At 42.7% G+C, this 27,762-nt stretch overlaps 2 protein-coding genes across 2 annotated transcripts in view; one reads left to right on the forward strand and one right to left on the reverse strand.

Annotated features, from left to right (window-relative positions):
* Positions 1 to 27,762, forward strand: part of CMSS1 (cms1 ribosomal small subunit homolog) — a 361,157-nt gene that overhangs the window by 1,711 nt on the left and 331,684 nt on the right. The window lies entirely within an intron of this gene.
* FILIP1L (filamin A interacting protein 1 like) overlaps positions 21,331 to 27,762 on the reverse strand; it is a 276,807-nt gene continuing 270,375 nt past the window's right edge. The window contains exon 5 of the mRNA XM_074403541.1: positions 21,331 to 21,522. Within this exon, the coding sequence (XP_074259642.1) occupies positions 21,331 to 21,522 (192 nt within the window). The remainder of the gene's footprint in view (positions 21,523 to 27,762) is intronic.

Consider the following 27,762-nt stretch of genomic DNA (forward strand, 5'->3'; position numbering starts at 1 on the left):
AGTCATGTTCTTAGGAACAGACATTGAAGAAGAGGTCTGGGAAGAATTTAGTCAAGTGATTGATTTTGAAAGTCACGCTTTTTCCCACTACTACTATGTGAATTCTCTGGGTCTTAGTATCATCTGTAAAGAGCCCTTACAGATCATCTTTTTCAGAGTTTTACCAACCAACAGTTTTAAACATTGTATCTAGTAGAACTTTAAATTGCTACAACCTCCTTCATCTAACTTGCCAGGATTCTCGTGAGGACAGTGTGTTGGAGTGCCCAAGATTGCTCTGCTTCTTAAGTTCTTTCTAGCCCTAAGACTAAGCTTTGAACATTGCTGACATTAAATTTATCAGAGGCCTTTGCTTTGTTCACTGCTCCTAAGCAAAGTGTATGCATTTATTTGAAATCTCCTTGATAACTCACTGGCAGTTTGCCTAACTGTAATCTGAACAGAGTTTGTAATTCAAAAGAAATCACAGCTGAACCGTTTCAGATTTCCTGATTCTTCTTATGTTGATGGGATCTAGCCTTGATCCTAGAGCTCACAGGTTACATACCTGGCTGCATTCTTGAAGTCTTTACTTAGTTATTTGATATGGATGTCAGTACATTCAATTGTTTATTTCAGCCTAAAATATACAAATTATGTTTTGTTTTGAAAGTCAAAGGAGAATATGTTAAATCATAGAAAGGAAAGATAGTTGTAATGGTGCTTCTATTCCTGTTATGGATTATGCTACCTGCCTATAAAAATAAACATCTTTCACTCTCACTTGTTCCCAGTTCACATCCATGTTAGCAAGGCATTGGAAAATTTCAGACACTTCCAAATACTTGTTGGTTATACATGGTTTATAACACCTATCTAATGTACTTAATTATCGGTTTATTGTCTAACTGTCTAAGGAACTGTACTATATTTTGGCTGTTGTCATGTCTTCTTAGATGTAGTATGTAACACAAAGTTTTCATGGCTCTTTAAAACCTGTCATCTTTTTGCTAGAGTCCTGCATCGCACTGAAGCTCAACATGGGACCTGGCTCTTTTTTTTTTTTTTTTTTTTTTTTTTTGATTGTACATAAGGTTCTGGGTTACATGTGCAGATCATGCAGGATTGTTGGGTAGGTACACACATGGCAATGTGGTTTGCTGCCTCCATCCCCCTGTCACCTACATCTGGCATTTCTCCCCATGTTGTCCTTCCCCTACCTCCCCATCCACCTCCACTGTCCCTCCCTTGGCCCCCATCAACAGACCCCAGTGTGTGATGCTCCCTCCCTGTGTCCATGTGTTCTCATTGTTCATCACCCGCCTATGAGTGAGAACATGCAGTGTTTGATTTTCTGTTCTTGTGTCAGGTTGCTGAGAATGATGGTTTCCAGACTTATCCATGTCCCTACAAAGGACACAAACTCATTTTTTATGGCTGCATCATATTCCATGGTGTATTTGTGCCACATTTTCCTTGTCTAGTCTATCATCGATGGGCATTTGGGTTGGTTCCAAGTCTTTGCTATTGTAAACAGTGCCTGTATGAACATACGTGTGCATGTGTCTTTATAGTAGAACGATTTATAATCCTTTGGGTATATACCCAGTAATGGGATTGCTGGGTCAACTGGAATTTCTATTTCTAGGTCCTTAAGGAAGCGCCACACTGTCTTCCACAATGGTTGAACTAATTTACACTCCCACCAACAGTGTAAAAGTGTTCCTATTTCTCCACATCCTCTTCAGCATCTGTTGTCTCTAGATTTTTTAATGATTGCCATTCTAACTGGCGTGAGGTGGTATCTCAATGTGGTTTTGGTTTGCATTTCTCTAATAATCGGTGATGATGAGCATTTTTTCATGTTTGTTGGCCTCATATATGTCTTCTTTTGAAAAGTGTCTGTTCATATCCTTCTCCCGCTTTTGGATGGGCTTGTTTTTTTTTTTTTGTAAATCTGTTTTAGTTCTTTGTAGATTCTGGACATTAGCCCTTTGTAAGATGGGTAGATTGCAAAAATTTTCCCCATTCTGTTGGTTGCCGGTTCACTCTGATTGTTTCTTTTGCTGTATAGAAGCTCTGGAGTTTCATTTGATCCCATTTGTCTATTTTGGCTTTTGTTGCCAATGCTTTTGGTGTTTTAGTCATGACTAAAACATGTTTTGCCTATGCCTACATCCTGAATGGTTTTGTCTAGGTTTTCTTCTAGGGTTTTTACGACGTTAGGTCTTATGTTTAAGTCTTTAATCCATCTGGAGTTAATTTTGGTGTAAGGTGTCAGTAAGGAATCCAGTTCCTGCTTTCTGCACATGGCTAGCCAGTTTTCCCAACACCATTTATTAAACAAGGAATCCTTTCCCCATTGCTTGTTTTTGTGAGGTTTGTCAAAGATCAGATGGTTGTAGATGTGTGGCATTGCCTCAGTTCTGTTCCATTGGTCTGTATCCTGTTTTGGTACCAGTACCATGCTCTTTTGATTACTGTCACTTTGTAGTAATTAGGTAGCGTGATGCCTCCGGCTTTGTTCTTTTTGCTTAGGATTCTTTTGGCTCTGCAGGCTCTCTTTTGGTTCCATATGAAGTTTAAGGTGTTTTTTTCCAGTTCTGTGAAGAAGGTCATTGGTAGCCTGATGAGTATAGCGTAGAATCTATAAATTACTTTGGACAGTATGGCCATTTTCACAATATTGATTCTTCCTAACCATGGGCATGAAATGTTTCTCCTTTTGTTTGTGTCCTCTCTTATTTCATTGAGCAGTGGTTTGTAGTTCTCTTTGAAGAGGTCCTTTGCATTGTATTCCTAGGTATTTTATTCTATTTGTAGCAATTGTGAATGGGAGTTTGCTCATGATTGGGCTGTCAGTCTGTTATTGGTGTATAGAAATGCTTGTGATTTCTGTACATTGATTTTGTATCCTGAGACTTTGCTGAAGTTGCTCATCAGTTTAAGGAGATTTTTGGGCTGAGATGATAGGGTCTTCTAAATATACAATCATGTTGTCTGCAAATAGAGATAATTTGACTTCCTCTTTTCCTAAGTGAATACGTTTATTTATTTTCTTGCCTAATTGTTCTGGCTAGAACTTCCAATACTACAATGAATAGTCGTGGTGAGAGAGACATCCTTGTCTAGTGCTGGATTTCAAACTGAATGCTTCTAGTTTTTGCCCATTCAGTATGATAGTGGCTGTAGGTTTGTCATCAATAGCTTTTATTGTTTTTAAGATACATTCCTTTGATACCTAGTTTATTGAGAGTTTTTAGCATAAAGGGCTGTTGAATTTTGTCAAAAGCCTTTTCTGCATCTATTGAGATAATCGTGGTTTTTGTCTTTGGTTCTGTTTATGTGGTAGATTACATTTATAGACTTGGGTATGTTGAACCAGCTTTGCATCCCATAATGAAGCCTACTTGATCATGATGGATAAGCTTTTTGATGTGCTGTTGCAATCGGTTTGCCAGTATTTTATTGAAGATTTTTGCATCTATGTTCATCATGGATATTGTCCTTAAGTTTTCTTTTCTTGTTGAGTCTCTGCCAGGTTTTGGTATCAGGATGATGTTGGTATCATAAAATGATTTGGGAAGGATTCCCTTTATTGGTATTGTTTGGAATAGTTTCAGAAGGAATGGTACCAGCTGCTCTTTGTATGTGGGGTAGAATTCAGCTGTGAACCCTTCTGGACCTGGACTTTTTTTTGGTTAGGAGGCTATTAATTGCAGCCTCAACTTCAGTCCTTGTTATTGGTCTGTTCAAGGTATCAGCTTCTTCCTGGTTTAGGCTTGGGAGGGTGCAAGTGTCCAGGAATCTATCTATTTCTTCCAGGTTTACTGGTTTATGTGCATAGAGTTGTTTGTAGTAATATCTGATTTTAGTTTGTATTTCTGTGGAGTCAGTGGTAATAATCCCCTTTATCATTTTTTATTGCCTCTATTTGGTTCTTCTCCCTTTTCTTTTTTATTAGTCTGGATAGTGAACTGTCTATTTTGTTGATCTTTTCAAAAAACCAGCTACTGGATTTATTGGTTTTTTTTTAAAGGATTTTTTTTTTGTGTGTCTCTATCTCCTTCAGTTCTGCTCTGATCTTAGTTATTTCTTGTCTGCTGCTAGCTTTTGAGTTTTTTTTTTTTTTTTTTTTTTTTTTTTTTTTTTTTTTTTTTTTTTTTATCTTGCTGCTCTAACCCTTTCAGTTTTGATGATAGGGTGTCTATTTTAGATCTTTCCTTTCCTTGCTTCTCTGGTGAGCATTTATTGCTATAAAGTCCCCTCTTGACACTGCTTTAAATGTGTCCCAGAGATTCTGGTACATTGTGTCTTTGTTCTTATTGGTTTCAAAGAGCATCTTTATTTCTGCCATAATTTCATTGTTTATCCAGTCGATATTCAGGAGACAGTTGTTCAGTTTCCATGAAGTTAAGTGGTTCTGAGTTAGTTTCTTAATTCTGAGTTCTAATTTGATTGCACTATGGTCTGAGAGACTGTTATGATTTCCATTCTTTTGCATTTGCTGAGGATTGAGTTACTTCCCATTATGTGGACAATTTTAGAGCAGGTGCCATGCATTGCTGAGAAGAATGTATATTCTGTGGATTTGGGGTATAGATTTCTGTATATGTCTATTAGGTCCACTTGGTCCAGATCTGAGTTCAAGTCCTGGATATCCTTGTTAATTTTCTATCTCGTTTTTCTGTCTAATATTGACAGTGGAGTGTTAAAGTCTCCCACTATTATTATGTGGGAGTCTAAGTCTCTTTGTAGGTTGTTAAGAACTTGCTTTATGTACCTGGGTGCTCCTGTATTATATTTAGGATCATTAGTTCTTCTTGATGCATTGATCCTTTTACCATTATGTACTGCCCTTTTTTGTCTCTTTTGATCTTTGTTGGTTTAAAGTCCATTTTATCAGAGACTAGGATTGCAACTCCTGCTTTTTTTTGCTCTCCATTTGCTTGATAAATCTTCCTCCATCCCTTTATTTTTAGCTTATGTGTGTCCTTGCACATCAGATGGGTTTCCCGAATGCAGCACACCAATGGGTTTTGACTTTTTATCCAATTTGCCAGTCTGTGTCTTTTGATTGGGGTATTTAGTCCATTTTCATTTAAGGCTAATATTATTGTGTGTTAATTTGATCCTGCCATTTTGATGCTAGCTGGATGTTTTGCCCATTATTGACACATTTTCTCCATTGTGTCAATGGTCTTTATCATTTGGTGCATTTTTGGAGTGGCTGGTACTGTTGTTCCTTTCCTTGTTTAGTGCTTCTTTGAGGAGCTCTTATAAGGCGGGCCTGGTGGTGACAAAATCTCTCAGCAATTGCTTGTCCATGAAGGATTTTCTTTCTCCTTCACTTATGAAGTTTAGTTTGACTGGATATGAAATTCTAGGTTGAAAATTCTTTTCTTTAAGGATGTTGAATATTGGCCCCCACTCTCTTCTGGCTTATAGGGTTTCTGCAGAGAGATCCACTGTGAGTCTGATGAGCTTCCCTTTGTGGGTAACCCGACCTTTCTCTCTTGCTGCCCTTAGCATTTTTTCCTTCATTTCAACCCTGGCAAATCTGCTGATTATGTGCCTTGGGGTTGCTCTTCTTGAGGAATATCTTTGTGGTGTTCTCTGTATTTCCTGAACTTGAAGGTTGGCCTGCCTTGCTAGGTTGGGGAAGTTCTCCTGGATAATATCCTTTAGAGTGTTTTCCAGCTTAGATTCATTCTCTCCATCGCATTCAGGTACACCTATCAAACGTAGATTAGGCCTTTTAACATAATCCCATATTTCTTGGAGGTTTTGTTCAGTTATTTTCACTCCTTTTTCTCTAATCTTGCCTTCTCGTTTTATGTCATTGAGTTGATTTTCAATCTCTGATATCCTTTCATCTGCTTGATCAATTCAGCTATTGAAACTTGTATATGCTTCGTGAAGTTCTCGTGCTCTGCTTTTCAGCTCTATGAAGTCATTTATTTATTCTAGTTAGCTTCTCATCTAAACTTTTTTCTAGGTTCTTAGTTTCTTTGCATTGGGTTAGCCCATGTTCTTTTAGCTCTGAGAAGTTTGTTATTACCCACCTTCTGAAGCCTGTTTCTATCAATTCACCAGACTCATTCTCCATCCATTGTTGATTCCTAGCTGGTGATAATGTCTGGATGCAAACAAGCTTTGTGATTACAGGAAATTCTATTACTTTTTACAACCACTGATTGTGTATCTGACTTTTCAATTGTATAGGCCATGTAAGGTATACATTTGCATTTCCTCTTGCAACCATTGTGTATCTGATTTCTCTATTGTATAGGCCATGTGAGGCATACATTTACATTCCTCTTGCTATGAGGTAAACCAGAGCCAAGAAAGTGTATTTATTCTTGGCATTTGAAAAATAAAATTTGCTGTTTAGGCACAGCCTATCAGCCCTCCAGACGCCTCGCTTTCTCTCTCTCTGTCTTTATTATTTTCTCAGGCGCACTCCCTCTTCCAGGTATTGGGACCCTCTTGCAGGTCGAGAGACCCCCGGGCAGACGTGCCTACCCGTCCGGACGGTCCACGACAAGGAGTTATGATCCCTTGGAGGAGGAGAGACGTTCTGGTTTTTGGTGTTTTCATCCTTTTTGCACTGGTTTCTTCTATCTTAGTGGCTTTATATACCTGTGGTCTTTGTAGTTGGTGACTTTTGGATTGGGTCTCTGAGTGGACATCCTTGTTGTTGATGTTGAAGCTATTGCCTTCTGCTTCTTAGTTTTCCTTCTAACAGTCAGGCCCCTCTGCTGCAGGACTGCTGGAGGTCCACTCCAGACCCCACTCAGCTGGGGATCACCCATGGGGGCTGCAGAACAGCAAGGGTTGCCACCGGTTTCTTCTTCTGTTATCTTCATCCCAGAAGGGTACCTGCCAGATGTCAGCCTGAGCTCTCCTTTATGAAGTGTCTCTTTGGGTATATTGGGGAGCACAGAGTTGCTTGAGGAGACAGTCTGTCCCTTATAGGAGCTCAAGTACTGTGCTGTGCTGGGAGGTCAGTTGTTCTGTGCAGAGCTGCTGGGCAGGTACTTTTAAATCTGCTGCAGCAGAACTCATAACTGCCTCTTTTCGCAGGTGCTTTGTCCTAGGAAGGTCGTTTTTATTTATAAGTTCCTGTTGTGCTGCTGCCTTTTTTCATCGATGCCCTGCTCCTCATGGAGTAGTCTAGTCACAGTCAGCCAGCAGAGGTGTTGCAGAGCTGCTGCAGGCTCTGCCCTGTGCTGTGTGAACTGCCTTGGTAGTGGCGGACTGCCTCTGTAGTGTTGGTGCCCTTACCTATGCTGAGCTGGACCGTCCTGGGTCCAGCTGTGCTTTCTGTGAAACTCTTAATTCAGAGCATTTCAGATTGCTTGTTTTGTTGGGGTGGTACCTGCCTAGTCAGATTGCCTGGCTCCCTTTCTCTGCCTCCCCCCCACTTTCAGTTGAATGGGAGGCTTCTGTCTCCCAGGAGCTCAAAACGGCTGCCCAAACTTGTGTGAGTTTCTGTGTGCCAACCTGACACCAGCTGAAACCACCATGCTGAAAACTCATGGTGCTTTTTGGCCTGGGAATCTTCTGGTCTGTAGGCAGTGAAAACTTGTTTGGAAATGCAGTGAGCACTCACCCTCTGCACTGTTCTCGCTGGGAACTGCACTCCAGAGCTGTTCCTATTCGTCCATCTTGGATCCTCCTCCCCACTGGCTCTTAATTAGTATTAGGTGGATGTTAGCAGAATAAATGCCTATATGTATGCATGTTAGCTGCTACAGAGTATGTAGGTAGACATATAATTTCTCATCCAGTCTAGACACTTTTGAGAGTGGAAGGCTCTGCAATTAGAATTTCCCTGGTCCTTAGGGAGTGTCTTAGTCACTCCATTGGTAGCATTTGGAGTCATGGCCCAAGTTAAGACAGCTGGGAGTGATGGTGCTGAGGAATGGGCAGCCCAGGATGCCTCAGGCATAGGACCCCACGAATCATGTAATGGCATCTAATTTTTGATTCATTTCCTTTTCCCTGTAAACCTTCAGAATCTGTTTGAAGTGACTTATAGTAAGTACTATATTCAGTTGAATCATGATTTGAAAATACTAATGCTGAAATGAGAAGATACAATGTCAGAGATATTAATATAATTGACCAGTCTGGCTACTTTCTCAGTGTGAAGCTGAAAACTGAGAGAATGCCAATCATTTAACATAGGTTTTGTAACATTCTGTAACATTGAGCATGGCTTTTGTGACTTATGAAAGAGAGCCAAGTGATTCTGCAGTTGAAAATGTCACTTGAGGCCAGGTGCTGTGGCTCATGCCTATAATCCTAGCACTTTGGGAGGCCAAGGTGGGCAAGTCACCTGAGGCCAGGAGTTCGAGACCAGCCTGGCCAATATGGCGAAAACCTGTCTCTACTAAAAAGACAAAAATTAGCCAGGCATGATGGCAGGCACTTGTGTCCCAGCTACTCGGAAGGCTGAGGTAGGAGAATCACTTGAACCCCTAGGCAAAACTTGCAGCGAGCCAAGATTGTGCCACTGCACTCCAGCCTGGGCTACAGAGTGACTTTGTCTCAAAAAAAAAAAAAAAGAAAAGAAAAGAAAAGAAAATGTCCTTGATCATTTACTCACTGAAGATGAAGAGAATACTGATTGCTTTCCCTTTTTATTTCAATGATGTACCTATTAGATTACCAAGGCGAGTACCCAGTAGGCAGCTAAGTACGCAGCCTCAGGGTCAGATCCAGGCTGAGATACAGATTTAGGAATAACTGGCATACAGATAGGTTGTTCTTTTTTTCTTTTCCTTTGACATGGAGTCACAGTCTGTTGCCTGGCTGGAGTGCAGTGGCATAATCTTGGCTCACTATAACCTCCACCTCCTGAGTACCTGAGACTACAGGCGTGCGGCACCATGCCCAGCTAATTTGTATTTTTAGTAGAAACGGGGTTTCACCATGTTGGCCAGGATGGTCTCAATCTCTTGACCTCATGATCTGCCCACCTTGGCCTCCCAAAGTGCTGGGATTACAGGCATGAGCCACTGTGCCCAGCAGATAGGTTATTCTTAAAGAGCATGTTCCTAGCAATCTGTAACATTGAGCCTCCATGTCTTTTGAGAAGGGTCTTTCATATGCTTGTCCAACTTATTCTGAATCTTTAATGCCATCTCTTCCCAAGCATCTAACTAGAAAACTGACATATTAAGACACTTATGTGTACAGTGCCAGGAGACTGCAGGTAATAATACCAGCTTGTGGCTGGGAGCGGTGGCTCACACCCGTAATCCCTGCACTTCAGGAGGCTGAGGTGGGTGGATCACCTGAGGTCAGGAATTCAAGACCAGCCTGGCCAACATGATGAAACCCTATCTCTACTAAAAATGCAAAAAATTAGCTGGGCATGGTGGTGCATGCATGTAATCCCAACTACTTAGGAGACTGAAGCAAGACAATCACTTGAACCCAGGAGGTGGAGGTTGCAGTGAGCCAAGATCACACCACTGCTCTCCAGCATGGGCAACAAGAGCAAAACTCTGTCTCAATAATAATAATAATAATACCAGCTTGCATTTGTTGAGTACTTACTATGTGCCAGATACTGTTTTGATTGCTTTATGTGTTCTAGTTAATTTAATCTTCACAAGTACACTAGGGGTAGTTACTGTTGTTATCTTTATTTTGTTGATGAGAAAGTTGAGGCACTGAGAGATTTAGTGATTTACCCAATACTATTTCATTGCTAAGGGGGGAGCTGTCATTCATATTCAGGCAGTCTGAAACTTGTGTTTTGCATTCTAATTATCAGTGTTAAGTATCTCATCTCTAAAGGAATAATCCATTATCAGTTCAAAGAGACTCACAATTTAGAAACTCTTTTGTTTATATATCATTATCAAATTGTTTCTATTAGTCTTACAAAGTTTACTCTTTTAAAGAACACTGGTTACTTGGAGCTACAAATAAGCAGCTTTTCCATTTGGGCTTTGAGAACCATTTCTGCCAGTAACCCATACCTGATCCAGCTACTGAATTATTCTCCAAACCTGCTTTTTCTCCAGACTTTCCTGTCTCCATGAATTAAACCACCAACTAACCACTTTCACAGAGGCCTACTACTATTCTGATTTATTCATTTATTTTTTTCAGCCCTGTTGCCACCACCTCCAGAACACTACCTGAATCTTTGTTTGCATTTTTATTCGCTCTGCCTCCATTGGAGTATACACGATCATCCTTATTTGCCTCAACCACCGCCATAAGGTTCTAACAGGGCTCAGAGTTTCCACCTTGTCCCTCACTTAGCAGCCAGAGATTTTTTTTCTTTTTTTTTTTTTTTTGAGACGGGGTTTCGCTCTTGTTACCCAGGCTGGAGTGCAATGGCACGATCTCGGCTCACCGCAACCTCCGCCCCCTGGGTTCAAGCAATTCTCCTGCCTCAGCCTCCCTAGTAGCTGGGACTACAGGCGTGCGCCACCATGCCCAGCTAATTTTTGTATCTTTAGTAGAGACGGGGTTTCACCATGTTGACCAGGATGGTCTCGATCTCTCGACCTCGTGATCCACCCGCCTCGGCCTCCCAAAGTGCTGGGATTACAGGCTTGAGCCACCGCGCCCGGCCCAGAGATCTTTTTAAAAGAACTCAGGCCACATTCCTGCTTAAACCCTCCAATTGCTTTTTCACTAGCACCTAGAATGAAATTCGGATTACTTACCATGGCTGGTAGCCACCAGGTCTTCTACTGTTTAGTCCCCTGTAGTTATGCTGTCCCACCCATACCAGCCTTCATTCTGTTCCTCAGTAGGCCACACTCATCCTCTCTTAGCCCTTTGCAGTAGCTGTTCCTTTTCCTTTCAGTCCTGTCCTTCTGATTGTCTGGCTCTTTCTTTCTTTTTTCTTTTTCTTTTGAGACGAAGTTTCGCTCTTGTTACCCAGGCTGGAGTGCAATGGCGCGATCTTGACTCACCGCAACCTCCGCCTCCTGGGTTCAGGCAATTCTCCTGCCTCAGCCTCCTGAGTGGCTGGGATTACAGGCACGCACCACCATGCCCAGCTAATGTTTTGTATTTTTAGTAGAGACGGGGTTTCACCATGTTGACCAGGATGGTCTCGATCTCTTGACCTCGTGATCCACCCGTCTCAGCCTCCCAAAGTGCTGGGATTACAGGCTTGAGCCACCGCGCCCGGCCGTCTGGCTCTTTCTTAACATTAAGTACCCAGTTCAAACATCACCCACTCAGAGAGGCACTTCCTGATCACGCAGGGAGTCTAGAGTAACTATCTAGGTGTTCTGCTACATTATCACAATATCTATTAAATGATTTTTATTATTATTATTTTTATTATTTGAGACAGAGTCTGTCACTCTGTCCCCAGATTGGAGTGCAGTGGCCCGATCTCAGCTCACTGCAACCTCCACTTACAGGGTTCAAGCAATTCTCCCTGCCTCAGCATCCTGAGTAGCTGGGATTCAGGTGCCCACCACCACACCCGGCCTCTATTAGCAGAGATGGGGTTTCAACATGTTACCCAGGTTGGTCTCAAACTCCTGACCTCCGCCCACCTCAGCCTCCCAAAGTGCTAGGATTAGGCGTGAGCCACCACGCCCAGCCTCTATTAAATTATGTTCTTGTAATTCTCAGCCGAGCACTTAGCACCAACTCTTATTTTTTCTTGTTAAATTGTTACTTTTTGCCAGCTCTAGACTGTTAGAGCTCCATGTGAGCAGGTATTTTGTTTGTCTTGTTTGCTTTAGCTTCAGAGCCTATAGTATCTGGGTATGAAGAAGGGACTCATTAAGTATTTGTTAGTTAACTAATTCTTTATATTTCATAGTCACATCTTGAAGACTTCAACCTAGGAGATCTTTACCAAAACAACCTTGATCTGCTAGCAGAGTCATGAGACTCCTGTCCCAACTTTTGAGAGATTTGGCAAATGCTGCCTTTCTCTTTTTAAAATTACATGAGTAGTCCTTGTACTGTCTTACTAACATTTTATTGTAACCATATTTGGATTTAAGTTTACAAATTATGTTGGAAAGTGAACAACAGACTCTTGATTCGTAAATAAGACTGTAATTTTTACTGGTGACAGCTTTTGTCACCTAGAATCAATGTGCTTATTCTTCTGAGATCACTGAAATGAGCTTTGTAAATATTTTTGTGTAATATCATTTTATGGTATATCCTTCCAATTATATTGCTTTTTCCATGCTGAATTCCTTCTGGAAATGATGGAGTAGGGGAGCACCTTGGATCTTTGCTTTAAACCCAAATATGTAGGGTTTTTTTGCTTAGTGTTTTCTTTTTTCACACCAAAGTTAAAGTTTTACAGTATTAGTTTTACGTGTAGACAGTCATTCCTTATAGATGTTGTAAAGCATTGTCTCTACATATAAAATTCAGACTTGGAATGTTGGTAGATGTTAATAACACACAACAGAGGCTTCTGGGAATGTTATTTTCAAAATAATTTGTCAAGTCTTCATGCTTAGCCTCGTTTAGACACTATACCAGAATTAGAGGAAAAAAACATAATCAGCTTATATTACAGGGTTCAATCAAAATGCAAATAGCATTGACAGATATTCAAGGGCAAAACATGGGCAGGATAAATTTAAGGCAAGAGGAAAGAAGATGAGGGAGAAAAATGACTATGTTATTAGTCATTGTTCTATATTCTATACTTGAAGGCTGTAACAGATGGACCCTCAGATAACCTTCATGGTGTGGTTTAATTTACTCTATATAATAATTTCCACAATTCTTGCAAATGATTAAATGAGTGGTTCTTGATAACAATTATGAGCATTTTAAGGTGATAATTTATACATACTTCCCTAAATTTTATGTCAGGGAGTTCCTGCTATAATTTGGTAAATGTCCATGAACCTCTTGAAAAATAATACTCATAAATGTGGAAGGCCTATACATAAATTTCATTTCATACCTCATATTCAATAATAATATATTATTTTGTGTCACAAATCTTTTATCTGTTCTTTTTTTTTTTTTTTTTTTTTTGAGACTGAGTTTCGCTCTCGTTACCCAGGCTGGAGTGCAATGGCGCGATCTCGGCTCACGGCAACCTCCGCCTCCTAGGTTCAGGCAATTCTCCTGCCTCAGCCTCCTGAGTAGCTGCGATTACAGGCACGTGCCACCACGCCCAGCTAATTTTTTTGTATTTTTAGTAGAGACGGGGTTTCACTATGTTGACCAGGATGGTCTCGATCTCTTGACCTCATGATCCACCCGCCTCGGCCTCCCAAAGTGCTGGGATTACAGGCTTGAGCCACTGCGCCCAGCCCTTTTATCTGTTCTTAATCCGATATTCCTTAGTTGAACACTTGAGATGCATTCATAGAATTATACATTTTACTAAATATATCACAGCTTGAAAGATAGTGTCCCCATTTTTATCAGCTTTCATAGAATTCTTAATTGATTTTCAAATGGCTAATACTGCTTTTTAAAATTAGTTGATCAAGCTCTTAAGCTCTTATTTCTGAGTTTCTTGTTAATCTAGTTCAGACTAGACCAGGGGTCAGCAAACGTTTTTCATGTAAATTCAGATAATAAATACTTTAGGTTTTGCGGGTCCAGTCATCACTGTCATAACTCAACTCTGTTATTGCAGTGTAAAAGCAGTTATAGAAAATAAACATGTAAACGAATATGGCTGTGTTCCAGTAAAACTTTATTTATGGACAGCAACATCTGAATTTTATGAAATTTTCACATCACAAAATAGTCATATTTTGATTGTTTTTCAACATTCCCAGTGGGTCAAATTTGGCCTGTGAACCACAGTTTGCAAACCCTCCCCCAGGCTCAAAGTCACATCCTGAATTGCATGTCACATATCTGCAGGAGAAGAAATTCGAAACAAATCCAGAGAGAGTTGTGTTTTACCATAGTTACTCCATTACTTAGTAATTATCAGTCATGTATTAGACCAGTCATGTATCTGTTAAAATCAGATATTTGATTCTAAAAAATCTCAAAATTAATTCAGCAATCTTGAAGGTAAATAAATGAAGGGCCATGAAAAGACATTAGCTTAAAAGTATTAGGTTTTTAACATTTTTGTTACAAATATGATTTTTTTTCACTCACTTGGATTTTTATCTGCTTACTGTAAAAAAACAAGAAATCACTGTAGAATTACTAGGTCAGCTTCTTTTATTTTCATTGTTCAGAGGCCACACTTTTGCAGAAACAGGTTGTTCAAGAGGCAAGAGTCTTCGTATTTCAGTGTTACATATAGGTCAGACATTATTAGTTTGAACTCCAAATAGTATTCTTACTTTTTAGTTGTATTTGCATTTTTTTGTCATGCAAAGATAGTCTTTATTCAAATTTAATGGAAACAGGGGTCACTATACTTTGCAAGACAGGGAAAAATAAAATTTAAAAAACTTTTTTAACGTAAAGCAGTATAATCACAATACCAGAATATGGAACGCTATAGTTTATTTTCTGTGGGTTACTGCAAGTATCAATTTTCCTCGACTGTGCTATTCACAGCTTGGTTAAGTCCAAAAATATGAAACCAAAGTGGCAGGAAACTTAAGACTTGGCGCTTTCACTAAATGGCATGCATCGAAAGGCGTCAATTCATGAGCAAAACCTGGTTGAACTCACCATACCTACCTATGTGGTCAGTCCAGCCTTAGAGCTGTCCAGGTTACTGAGCTCCCTCCCTGTAGGAAAGGCCAGGCCTGAAAGCCAAGGTGTTCTGGATATTCTGCTGTGGGCCATGAGTAAAAGGGGATTTTCTTAAGAGAAAATTTTTTTCAGTGAAGCAGGAAGGCCTGGCACCAGGAGGCTTTACGGAGAGTAAGCACTTAGATCTAACAATTATGGACACACCATTAGGGGAGTTGAAAATGTACAGCAGTAACATGTTCTACCCCAATCACCTGTGCTACGCATAGCAAACATACACAAAAGACTCCCTAGGTAGTCCCCTGTGGTCTTAGGCAGTGAGGACCTTTCCTGGGACCTAGATCTAGATTGGGAGGGTGATCTGAAGGCAGGCCTGGGTTGAGACTTGGACCCCGATCGGGTTTGCAGGCCTGGATGGAGACTTGGACCCCGATCGGGTTTGCAGGCCTGGATCGAGACTTGGACCCCGATCGGGTTTGCAGGCCTGGATCGAGACTTGGACCCCGATCGGGTTTGCAGGCCTGCATCGAGACTTGGACCCCGATCGGGTTTGCAGGCCTGCATCGAGACTTGGACACCGATCGGGCTTGCAGGCCTGCATCGAGACTTGGACCCCGATCGGGTTTGCAGTCCTGGATCGCGACTTGGACCCCGATCGGGCTTGCAGGCCTGGATCGAGACTTGGACCCCGATCGGGTTTGCAGGCCTGCATCGAGACTTGGATCCCTATCGGGTTTGCAGGCCTGCATCGAGACTTGGACCCCGATCGGGTTTGCAGGCCTGCATCGAGACTTGGACCCCGATCGGGTTTGCAGGCCTGCATCGCGACTTGGACCCCGATCGGGTTTGCAGGCCTGCATCGAGACTTGGACCCCGATCGGGTTTGCAGGCCTGCATCGAGACTTGGACCCCGATCGGGTTTGCAGGCCTGCATCGAGACTTGGACCCCGATCGGGTTTGCAGGCCTGCATCGAGACTTGGACCCCGATCGGGTTTGCAGGCCTGCATCGAGACTTGGACCCGGATCGGGTTTGCAGGCCTGCATCGAGACTTGGACCCCGATCTGGTTTGCAGGCCTGCATCGAGACTTGGACCCCGATCGGGTTTGCAGGCCTGCATCGAGACTTGGACCCCGATCGGGTTTGCAGGCCTGCATCGCGACTTGGACCCCGATCGGGTTTGCAGGCCTGCATCGAGACTTGGACCCCGATCGGGTTTGCAGGCCTGCATCGAGACTTGGACCCCGATCGGGTTTGCAGGCCTGCATCGAGACTTGGACCCCGATCGGGTTTGCAGGCCTGCATCGAGACTTGGACCCCGATCGGGTTTGCAGGCCTGCATCGAGACTTGGACCCCGATCGGGTTTGCAGGCCTGCATCGAGACTTGGACCCCGATCGGGTTTGCAGGCCTGCATCGAGACTTGGACCCCGATCGGGTTTGCAGGCCTGCATCGAGACTTGGACCCCGATCGGGTTTGCAGGCCTGCATCGAGACTTGGACCCCGATCGGGTTTGCAGGCCTGCATCGAGACTTGGACCCCGATCGGGTTTGCAGGCCTGCATCGAGACTTGGACCCCGATCGGGTTTGCAGGCCTGCATCGAGACTTGGACCCCGATCGGGTTTGCAGGCCTGCATCGAGACTTGGACCCCGATCGGGTTTGCAGGCCTGGATCGGGACTTGGACCCCGATCGGGTTTGCAGGCCTGCATCGAGACTTGGACCCCGATCGGGTTTGCAGGCCTGCATCGAGACTTGGACCCCGATCTGGTTTGCAGGCCTGCATCGCGACTTGGACCCCGATCGGGTTTGCAGGCCTGCATCGAGACTTGGACCCCGATCGGGTTTGCAGGCCTGGATCGAGACTTGGACCCCGATCGGGTTTTTGAAGCTGACTTTGATATGGAGACTGATTCTGACGGAAGTTTTGGTTTCTCTTTGGCATTGGATCTCCACGTGGACCGGATCTCCTGACTGGTACAAGCATTCTCACTCTCTCCCCTCGGCCTTCCCTCTGGCTGGATTCAGAGTTGGGAGCGGTCAGTGTCTTCCTTTTTCCTCCTGCTGCTGCCCGCCTTGCTGCCTCACTTTCTGCTCCTCTCACTCTTGCTTCGGCTGCGGCTGCAGCTGCGGCTCTCCTCCCTGCTTTTCTTCCTGCTCTTCCTCTTGGCCTTGCAGCTCCTCCGGCTCCAGCTGCCCAGTTTGCTCCTGCTCCGGCTCCGACTCTGGCGAGACTCTTCCGGCCCCTGCCTTCCTCCTGGCTCCTGCCCCACTCACACTGCCTCGCTTCTCCTCCTCCACGCTCCTCTCCCGGCTCCGGCTCCGACTTCTCTTCCTTTTATGCCTCCTAGGACTCCGGCCCTTGGGTTTTCCTGGCATTGTCATTGTTTTGGATCTTCTCTTCAGCTTGGTTTTTGCGCTGGCTGCGGCCCTTGCCGGCACTGCAGCTGCGGCTGCGGCTCTTGTCCTTGCTGGGGCTCCTGCTTTTCTCCTTCTTGTTCCGACTCTGACTCCGGCTCCGGCTCTTGGTCCAGGAGCGAGGGCCCGACCTGGACGCGGGTCTGCTCTGAGAATGACTGCTTTGGCTGCTGCCACCTGGGCTCCTGCTCTTAAGGGAGTGTCCGCTTCGACAGCGAGGCCTGAATGACGCCAGCGTCTGGACTAGGGCCGGCGGCGTCTGAGACGTGGCTTGTCTTCCACGAATCAGATTTTCTGCCATTTACTTTTCCAAAGCTCTTTTCATATCAGAATAAGATACAACTTCAATCACCGCCTTCATCTTTGCGTCCCTTGTGAGCATCCACGTAAGTCACTTATTCTGCCCGCCAGCTGCACCGACTTTACAAATTCTCCACAATAAGAATATACTGTGTGCGAGTAGGAGGGCCGTGTTTATCTTGGCCACTTCTACAACCGTATCAACTGCGTCCAGAGCGGCAACTGCCATCTCGCCGGGGGCACGGGCATGCTCAACAATTACTCACCGCAAAGGTCTTTGCCATTCAGTTCATAAACAGCATCATCTGCATCATGCAGATCATGAGACTCCACAAAACCATATCCATTCTTCAGATCCACCTCCAGGATCTTCCTGTAGCCTTTAAAGAAGCGCTCCACGTTGGGCTCCTGGGCCTGGTAGCTCAGGTGGTCACGTACACCTGCGGCATCCCAGCAACGGCGGTCGTGGCTGGCCCCGACCCCACCTCCTCCTTAGGTGGCAGGCAAAGCCTGTATTTTCATTTTTATTATATTATTAATGCATATTGCTTGAAATAAACATGATTTTGTGTTGATAATCCTTTTGTTAAAATACAACTTTATTAATAATTTTGAGACAGAGTCTCGCTCTGTCACCAAGACTAGAGTGTAGTGGCACAATCTTGGCTCCCTGCACCCTCTGCCTCCCAGGTTCAAGTGATTCTCGTGCCTCAGCCTCCCGAGTAGCTGGGATTACAGCCCTGCACCACCATGCCCCACTAATTTTTGTATTTTTAATAGAGGTGGGGTTTTGCCATGTTGACCAGACTGGTCTCAAACTCCTGGCCTCATGTGATCTTCCTACCTCAGCCTCCCAAAATGCTGGGATTACAGGTGTAAGTCACCACACCGGGCCAACATAACTTTACTTTGAAGACTTTTGTCTTAATGGGATTAGAACTGCATTCTAAGATGAGTTTCTGCTGGTTACCGTAGAAGTGTCGACATTTTTCTACCCAAATTTTTTAGTACCTTGAATACTGTCTTGCCCCTCTTTTCGTGTTTCCTCTTAAACGTATGCCAGCTTGGATAAAAATGTACTTTAGGGAGTCTCCTGACATGAGAGAAAACAGTTTTGAAATCTTCAACATACAGCATATTTTGTGCTCCTCTTCAGAGTAAAATTTTTCCCAAGGTATTTTGGTTTTCCCGGACTATTGTTAATGCATGTTGTTTTTCCTGTTTTATGCTTTTTCAGTCTGTTTGCTTTATACTATAGGAATTCCAGCGGCTTTTTTTTCTGTTAGCATAATTACCAGTATTGCATGTCACCTGGGCATAACTACTTTTCCTAACCCTGTCGTAAACCATTGCTATCTCTTAGCATATTTTCTCACTTACGTCTTGACTGAATGGGCTTCTCTTCTCCGTTTACTTATTCTCTTCACTCAAGATTTATCAAGTCCCTGTTTAATGTCAGCACAGTGCTAAGCACTCTGCACGTATGTGTATTATTTTTTTGGTGTTACAGCTTCATCACCCTACGTTCATCACCCTACCTTTTTTTTTTTTTTTTTTTTTTTTTTCTCACAAACAAGGTCTTGCTCTGCCGCTCAGGCTGGAGTGCAGTGGTGTGGTCATGCCCACTGGAGCCTCAGAGTCCTGGGCTCAGATGATCCTCTTGCCTCTGCCTCCCAAGTAGCTAGGACTACAGGTGTGTACCACCACCCTGTCTTTTTTTTTTTTTTTTTTTTTTCTGAGAGACAAGGTCCTGCCAAGTTGCCCAGACTGGTCTTGAGCCCTGGCCTCAAGTGATCCTCTCACCTCAGCCTCCCAAAGTGCTTGGGTTACTGGTGTGAGCCACCATGCCCAGTCTTCACCTTCTTTTGTAGTCCATCCCCTTCTCCTATTCTCTTCCTGCTTTCCTTTCACTTACACTTTTCCACTTCAGACTTTTAATTCATTTGACCTCCCCTTACCACCCTCTGCCACTTGCCTGCTGGTACTATTGCACACCATCCCTCTCCATGCTGCCCAGGCCTCTAGCTCCTCCTCCTCCTCCTCCTTGAAATTGCAGGGGCCTAGGGGTGTTTGTACAGTGGCATTAGTGCAATGAGGCGGGCTTAGTTAGATAAGTATGGGGAATGGCAGTTCATTTGCTGTTGCTCTGCTGGTGCTATCCCAGCACAGCTGGCTAAAGCAATCCTTAACGATCAGGATTTCTTCTGGGGGCATGCTTCTAGTTTTTAGTGAAGGATCGCAAAAAATATTTAGTGTCACTTCATTGATATTTCCGCCACCTCGACTGAAGCTTTTTGAAATGTTTTTCAAAAACATTTCAAGATCTACAGGTGATGCCTGTAGATTTTGGTTTAGGGATCCGTGTTGGGATTCTCTCCTTGCATATCTCCTTAATCTCGAATTAAACAAGAGAACAAAAGGTAATTAATGGTTTTTTGAACTGTCTTTTGTGTCAAAAATGCCTTGTCTTTTTCTTTCACCCCGCCTCCTGGGTTCAAGCAATTCTCCTGCCTCAGCGTCCCGAGTAGCTGGGACTACAGGCATGTGCCACCATGCCCAGCTAACTTTTGTATTTTTAGTAGAGACGGGTGTTGGGGGGGGTTTCACCATGTTGGCTAGAATGGTCTGGATCTCTTGACCTTGTGATCCACCCGCCTCGGCCTCCCAAAGTGCTGGGATTACAGGCGTGAGCCACCACGCCCGGCCTAAAAATGCCTTGTCTTAAAATGTCCTGTATTACTCTGTCCACACTAAACTATAGGCACACCTTTCTCTCAATTCAATGAGAGTTTTCAGTGTGGTGAAAGAATTACCTTAGCTCTCTGCCAGGGGACTGTGTCTGGCCTTAGAGATGGCTGTTTGAATTCAGCATTTTGTATTAATAGTTGGGCATATTCATAGTTTATCAGAACTGCAAGGGACCTGAGGAATTATTTCAGTTTCCTGTTTTACATATGGAAACTCAAGGCTTAGATTGATGAATGCAAAGCTTGGTGTCAGATGAATGAAAATCCAGGACTGGAATTTAAGTCTCCTAACCCCAGGCTTTTGTTGAATCAACTGATTTTCTGTAGTGTTTATTCAGGGAAGAGATAGGAATAAACAGTGTCCTATGAGATGACAAATTGTACGTTTTTTCAAGCACCTGGAACAGTGCTTCGTATCTCCCTAAAAGATCTCGATGTTATTGACCTTTGGTTTAGATATGCCCTGATTGCTATAGAAAGTAACAATAACAATCTAAAATGTTTGTTAACAGTCTAGCAATGTGATTCCGAGGCCTGGATTATAGAGGAGGGGAAACGCGCTGGGAAAATGGGTAGGAGGCTAAGTGTCAGCAGTCAGACACACTCACTGCACCCGTGACTGTCAGCTGTGCCGCACAAAGGACATACTCAGCTGTTGCTCGCTGTTGTGATGCTTTTCCTCCCTGTAACTGAGAATTATCACTTTGTTTTTTCCCTCCTGGTCATAAAGAAATCAGAGTTTTAGACCCCAAAGTATGATTTTAACTGTCACGTCATCTTGATGGAAAAACCTTTTTCTTGACTCAGATTAGGAATTTTTGCTGTCACCTTTTCTTAGCAAAATACGATTGATCAGCCAAGTTTCGTAGAATGAAGAATTACTTCTGTATTCACTAGAAAACTCTTGAACGGTTCTAGTGAATTCAGTCCTATCCCAGACTGACTCTAGATAGTCGATCTTTGGGTTAGATTATATGTAAGAGGAAGAAATGGGTAGATTTCGGTGTGAGTCTAGGCCTGTGAGTGTGTATATGTGTGCATATACATGTAGAAGTAAAATAATTGTAGATGTGCTGCGTTTTCAGGATGATCTTCATCAGGTCCACCAACCTGAATGAACTGTCAGTTTGCTGCTTCACTCCTGGAGAGATGGGCCTTTGGCCTTTCATAGTGGTAATTTTAGCTTTCCAGATATTTCTGTAGATGAATATATCTGGGCAGTGTGTTGGTATGAGTTACCTTCTCCCTCCCACGTGGACGAAAGCGTTGGAGGTGACAGTTCTTACGATGTGTAGCTTCCCACAGCCATTTTGGTAAATAGGCTTATCCATAGGCAGTGTGGGGGCATAAGTGGAAATCCCGGTGATGCCTGTAGATTTTGGTTTAGGGATCCATGTAGGTATTCTCCGCTTGCATACCTCCTTGATCTTGAATTAAACAAGAGAACAAAAGGTAATTAATGGTACAGTTGGTGGAGAAGCAGACATTGTCTAGGACGTGGAGTCGGTCTGGAGGATTTGGCTTTGAAAGCACCAGTTTCTGGGTATATATCAGATTAAAGATTGTCAGGTTGAAGAAAAAAAATGTCAGCAAAGTAATTCTGCTGGTATGTGTTGAATGTGTGCTGTGTGCAAGGCCCTTGATAGAGATAGCGTTAGAGATGGAGATGGCTAGATGCTTGGCAATCACTGTAATAGGACATAAACAAGAGTGGTGTCCCAAGTTAATCTCAACAAGAGCCATGAGATGGCCAGAGAAAGGTTAATTTCAAATGAGATTGTCCAAGAATGCTTCGTGAAGAACATAGCATTTGACTTGGGCCTTGAGGCTTTTAGAAGTTTCCACAGTAAGAGTTTGATGAGATGGGCAGCTTCAATGATGATTATGGGAATAGCTTGGTAGTATGTATCAAGGACCTTATGAATCTTTTCTAGGATATAGACCGACAGCCAGGCTATTTGATTTTAAAATTGTTTATAATGATGAAAAATGGATAGTTAAATTGATAAGATGTGTTAAATGAATTACAGTATAATTATGACAATATGCTACATTCATGATGCCAAAGCAACAGTAAAATGTTTACTTAGAAATGTTAAAAGCAGAATTTAAAAGCATATACATGCTTTAATCATTCACATGTGAAGAGAAAATACTAGAAGAAAATACTCCCATACTTCTGATGGTTAACCTTGATTAGTGGACTTATAGGTACTTTTTATTTTTCTTACATTTTCCATGTTCTCCACCTATTTTATAGTAAGTCTGCTATTAGAAAAAGCAACACCAAATTGTTTAAGAGATTAAAAAGGAAGGAAACAACTCAGAGATCAGGGCATTTCTATGAACAACCTTGTTAATCATGCCATGAGGGGTGGAAGCTGCAGTCGAGGTCGGTGACAGACTAATCAAGTCTGCTAATACTGTGACTGTAGCATTAATAATAACCTTCCCAAGATACGTTTCTGTGATGTCCTGTAACTTTATCAGTCTTTAGATTGGTTCTCCAATTTAGTGTACCAAAATCTATGTTGGGATCCTTTATAAATTGGAGATTTCTGAATCTTACTCCTGTACCTTGTAATTCGTTTGTTTGTGGCTATGCCCAGGAATCCACATTTTAAATAAACCCTCAGAGCAATTTCTTCGATTCAGATGGTCAGCCTGCCACACTTGGAAAAGTGCTGCGATAATTGAACTTCCTTTAGATGTAAGCTTTATGTTTTCTTCACTTGGAACTGTGGCCTACCTGGGTATGCGTAGTTCAGTACTGTGAAAAGCCAGTACAGATTGGTATGAAACACAGTATTGGTGGAGCTCGTTTCTTTTGAGCAACACTGATATGTGTTGGTGAAGAACGTGTGGCCTGGGATGGTGGTCACTGATAACTTTCGGGCCCAGCTGCCTGAAAGCCACTGGGCTCCTCATTGTTTCTGCACCATGGATGTGCAAGCTTTTTTCCAACTCCAATTTTATTACATAGTTTTTACCTCTAGGTGGCAGCAAAGGCTTGTTATTTTATTAGGGCAAACTTAAGTTGTCATTTGCAAACCTTGAAAAACAAAAGGTGTCTTTTTTGTTTTTATTTGTATGAATTTTATGTTTGGACATGTTTCAGTAAATGAAGTATGGCGCACTGAAGTGTGTCATCTCTTGGATCATTTTTATAGAGCATTATGTCAAATAGCTCCAAGAAAGTTTTGTCCAAATTTGGAATGCATATTGCAAGAGAAATCCATGTATATGGCTCTTTTAAGACCACACAGTGAATGTTCGACTCAGAGTTGAAGGCTCCTGGGTTTCATCAGAAAGCAGATGTCTTAGAGGAGATTAAGCAAGTTGGAAAGCTCATTCATAGAAGAAAATGATTTTTTTTTAAATGCTTAACCCAGTTCAACATGAAGACTGGAATTTGGAATGGAAAAGTCTGAAAGATGTTGAGTTCAATGAGAAGTGGTTCCACCTAGGGAGCAGTAGAAAAAAGATCATATTTGTGGGATATATTAAATTCTAAAAGCGTTGGTTTGTTTTATCCATAGAGTTTGAAAAGAAACCAACAATCTAGCCGAGGGGGTGGCGCGTGCCTGTAATCCCAGCTACTCAGGGGGCTGAGGCAGGAGAATCACTTGAACCCAGGACGCAGAGGTTGTGGTGAGCCACGATCATGCCATTGTACTCCGGCCTAGGCAATAAGAGCGAAACTCCATCTCAAAAAACAAATTAATTAATTTAAAAAAAAAGAAAGAAAGAAACTTAGCAATCTAGAAGACCCCCTGGTTATAGCTAGTCATTAGACGACATTGAGTCAAAATGATCAAAAGAAGTATGGAAAGGTGAAGTGTTTTCAGTTGTAATTAAAGTCACAGATCTATAGCCCAGTTTCTACATGACTCTTTTGTTCTTTCACATTGTCATGGAGGGCAAACATCTATAAAGATACAAGAACAAAATCAGCATTTATGGAGAAGCTATCAGATCTCAAACAGCTGGAGTCAGGGTGTTGCCTTTTCTCTAAATGAAATTAATTTTGTAAATGCTTTGAACTTTTGGAGATGTATTGACAACATATTGTGTGAGAAAGCAGCGTTTTCTCAGGAGTGGTCCTGATTCCAGGGACTGCGTCACATCTTAGCTCTAGAGGTTGAGAAGTTTAAGAGCCCCAGGGACCTCTGGTGATTTTGATATGTAGTAATTGAGGTCTGGGGGAGGGACAGTGGGTGGATTCAGGGCTGCTTACTCCCCTGGGGACTCAGCTGTGGAATGCTTGGCCAAGGCCTTGTGTTATCAGAATGACAGTGTTCTTGTATTTTTGTTTTTATCTCAGTGTTTAATGGGAAAGTATGTAAGTAATGATGATAGATACGGTGATGAAAAGGAGGAAATGCTAAACTGAAGAAAAATATCTTTGAAATATTATTACCTTCTTTTCTTTTGTCTCTTCTATTGTTTGACAAATCACTGCTAATTTATGGTGGGGGTGGAGTGGAAATAAGAGATAATGAATCTGGCAGCTAGCCCAAAATTTCATAATGATTTCTTGGCTTTTTTTCCTCTTGATCTTCTCAAAGCTCGCCCATTATGCAATAAAACTTTATCACTACACATTTTACACTTTATACAGGAAAGGGTCTTTCAAAGCGAAGCCCTTTGGTTTGATTAGCTCATTCTCATTAACCTCCTATGAGAGATCATTCGGTTTTAAATAGTGTTCTACTGCTATGGTGTATATTAAAGAGATGTCCAGTATCTGATGCGAAGGTCAGACTGGTGGCTTTATTCTATAATGTATCATGGTTTGTGGTTGTACCTAGTCACCTCCCAATCTCTCTTTCTGTGGAAATTATTCAGTGGGCAGTAGGGGCCATCCAAGAATAAACATCGAATAGTTTTCAAAATCCCTCCAAACCCAGTTGCTCCTACTTTGTGTCAGACTTAACATCACGTGTAGAAATCTTTGTTAAAATATACTAACCTTTAATAGTTGCTTCCTCATTTGTCCTCTTTTTAATCCATCTGTGAACTTTTTTCCTTTAACCTCAGCTTTTCTTTTTTGGTACCCTTTCCTCCCTCCCACCTTCTATTTCTTTCTCATTTCTTCATTTGCACCCATTTAATTGTTTTAGTGATTCTCAGGCTTACATCTTATAACAGTCTTTTGGTAGAGCACAAGCCAATCTTGGGTCTTCATTTCAGGTTTGGCACTAACTTGCTCTGTGTCTTTGAGCAACTACTTCACCAACATAAGCCTCAGTTTCTTCATTTGTATTCTTCATCTGAGGATTAAAATACCTCCTTGCAGGTGTTCTTTGGGGAGTAGAGATACTGTGTAGGGAAGTCCCTGGCTCATCTATAGTTTCAGGTAAGTGTTAGTTGTTCCTGTTGTGATTGTCATCATCATATATTTTTCCTTATATCACTTCTTAAGATGCCTAATTCTTGGTCATAATCCTAACTTCTTTGATTGTTTTACCTTTCGTGTTTTGCTGCTTGATCTCCCAGCTTTCCCCTCTCTCCGGTTATTTATAGGCGATAAGTTACTAAGGGTATGAGTTAAGGCAGCTGAGTCAGTGGCACTGATTCCTGGGTTATCCTTCTAACCACCTTTGGCCCAGAAAAGGCCCCTTCCCCCATTATTTACCCTCCTTATGCTACTTGATCTGGTCCTCGTGATTCTTTTTGAGTTCGCCTAGAGATATATTATCTGTTCTCTCCTGTTTTCATGTCTTTTGTTTGAAAAATGAACTAGTTCTACTACATCACCTGTAAAGTCCTTTGGCCTTGACATTCTCTGATTCTGTGAAAAGAACAAACAGGCCAGCTCTGACTACCATGTGTCTCACTGGCCATGCGATCCTTTGTTGAGCACCCACTATGAGCACTAGTTAAGTCCTGGATGGTGTAGGACCGTGGTTCTTAAATTTTATATACCCAGAGAGCCTGTTAGGATACAGAATCCCTGCAGTGGGAATTAATAGGTCTGGGAATGTGAAAATCTACAAAGTCAGATGTAATTCTGATGAAGGTGATGAATGACTGCATTTTAGGAAACATTGATAGAAGGGGTTCAAAAATAAATGATAGCTGATTCTTGCTTTTGAGATGATAGTATAGGAGGCATAAGAAATAATTATAAAATGAAGCAGAATTGATGTGCAATAATAGAATTACAGACACCGGTTTTAGAAACTCAGTGAAAAACTAAAATGTAAGGAAGGTTTTCTAAAGGAAGTGGCACATGAGGGATGAGTAGGATTTTAGTATGAGGAACTAAGGAAGAGTATTCCATCCCTACAAACAGCATGATCAAAGGTAAGAAGGCCCAGTGGTACGTGGGAGGATACTTAGTATGGTGTTCTGGTGAAGGCGTAGGTTATGTCCGGCGTTTCAAAGGAAGATGAAATGAAAGATCGTAGGCCATGGTAGAAGGTTTGGACCTTGGGCACTAGTAATTTTAAGTGCTGTTTTCTGGGAGGCTGGAGAATTGGCATGATCAGAATGGTATTTAAGTTGAAGGCTGGGCTGGGCATGGTGGCTCACCCCTGTAATCCCAGCACTTTTGGAGGCTGAGGCGGGTGGATCACGAGGTCAGTAGTTCAAGACCAACCTGGCCAATATGGTGAAACCCTGTCTCTACTAAAAAATACAAAAATTAGTTGGGCGTAGTGGTGAACACCTGTAATCCAAGCTACTCAGAAGGCTGAGGCAGGAGAATCCCTTGAACCTGGAAGGTGGAGGCTGCAGTGAGCTGAGATCACGCCACTGCACTCCAGCCTGGACAACAGAGCAAGACTCCATCTCAAAAAAAAAAGGTGAAGTCTGGATTACAGAAATGAGGATTAAATGTAGTAGATCACCTGTCTTAAACTACCATCTATTCTAAAGTCCGGACTTCAGGAGTAGTAGTACAGATCAGAAGCAGGGAGGACAGAGAAAGAAATAACATGGCAGAGCGGAGGATGAGCAGAGAGGTGGAGAATAGTTTCCAAATGTTGGACCTGAGCAATGGGGAAGGTGACGGACCATCACAGAGGAGAGGCAGAGAACTGTTCAAGAATGATGGTATGCTGGGTTACGGGCAGATGCTAAGTTTAAAGTGTATAGTTGGGCCTTCCATGTGGAACTGTTTGGTAGAGTTGAAATTTTGGAGATGCTGCTTTGAGGATCAGCATAGAGAAATTGTTGGTACTATTCAACTGTCTGAGACAGCCAGGGAGAAAAATGTGATTCCCACTCAACTGCCACTCTTTCCTTCTCCCACCATAGATACTGTTACATCCCTTTCCCAGAGCCTGAGATGAATTTTGTGGGGCCATACCATGTGCCCACATCCTTTGCACAAGGCTACTTGATCTTACTGATAAGAATGTAACCAGTTCTGAGAACAGGCACCTAAGGAGGCATTTCTTCCCATTACGTGAACAGTGCATAGTGATTGAATCGGTACCCAGGGACTGATTGGCTTGCTGGGGGAAAGGAAGTCCTGCTCCTCTCTCCCAGTCACCTGGCTGGCCCCTCAGCCATTGTGTCTGAACCAAGCAGATAGATTACATAAACTTGTACTCTCAGAAGGGTTTGCCACTCCTTGGCACAGAGCCATGCAGTAAGGACAGGATACCTCCCCAAAGCATATTTCCTTCCTCATTGGCAGTCTGAGAAAACCTGAAGTA

The sequence above is a fragment of the Saimiri boliviensis genome, chromosome 8 (genome assembly GCF_048565385.1).
Source record: "Saimiri boliviensis isolate mSaiBol1 chromosome 8, mSaiBol1.pri, whole genome shotgun sequence".
Classification (NCBI taxonomy): domain Eukaryota; kingdom Metazoa; phylum Chordata; class Mammalia; order Primates; family Cebidae; genus Saimiri; species Saimiri boliviensis.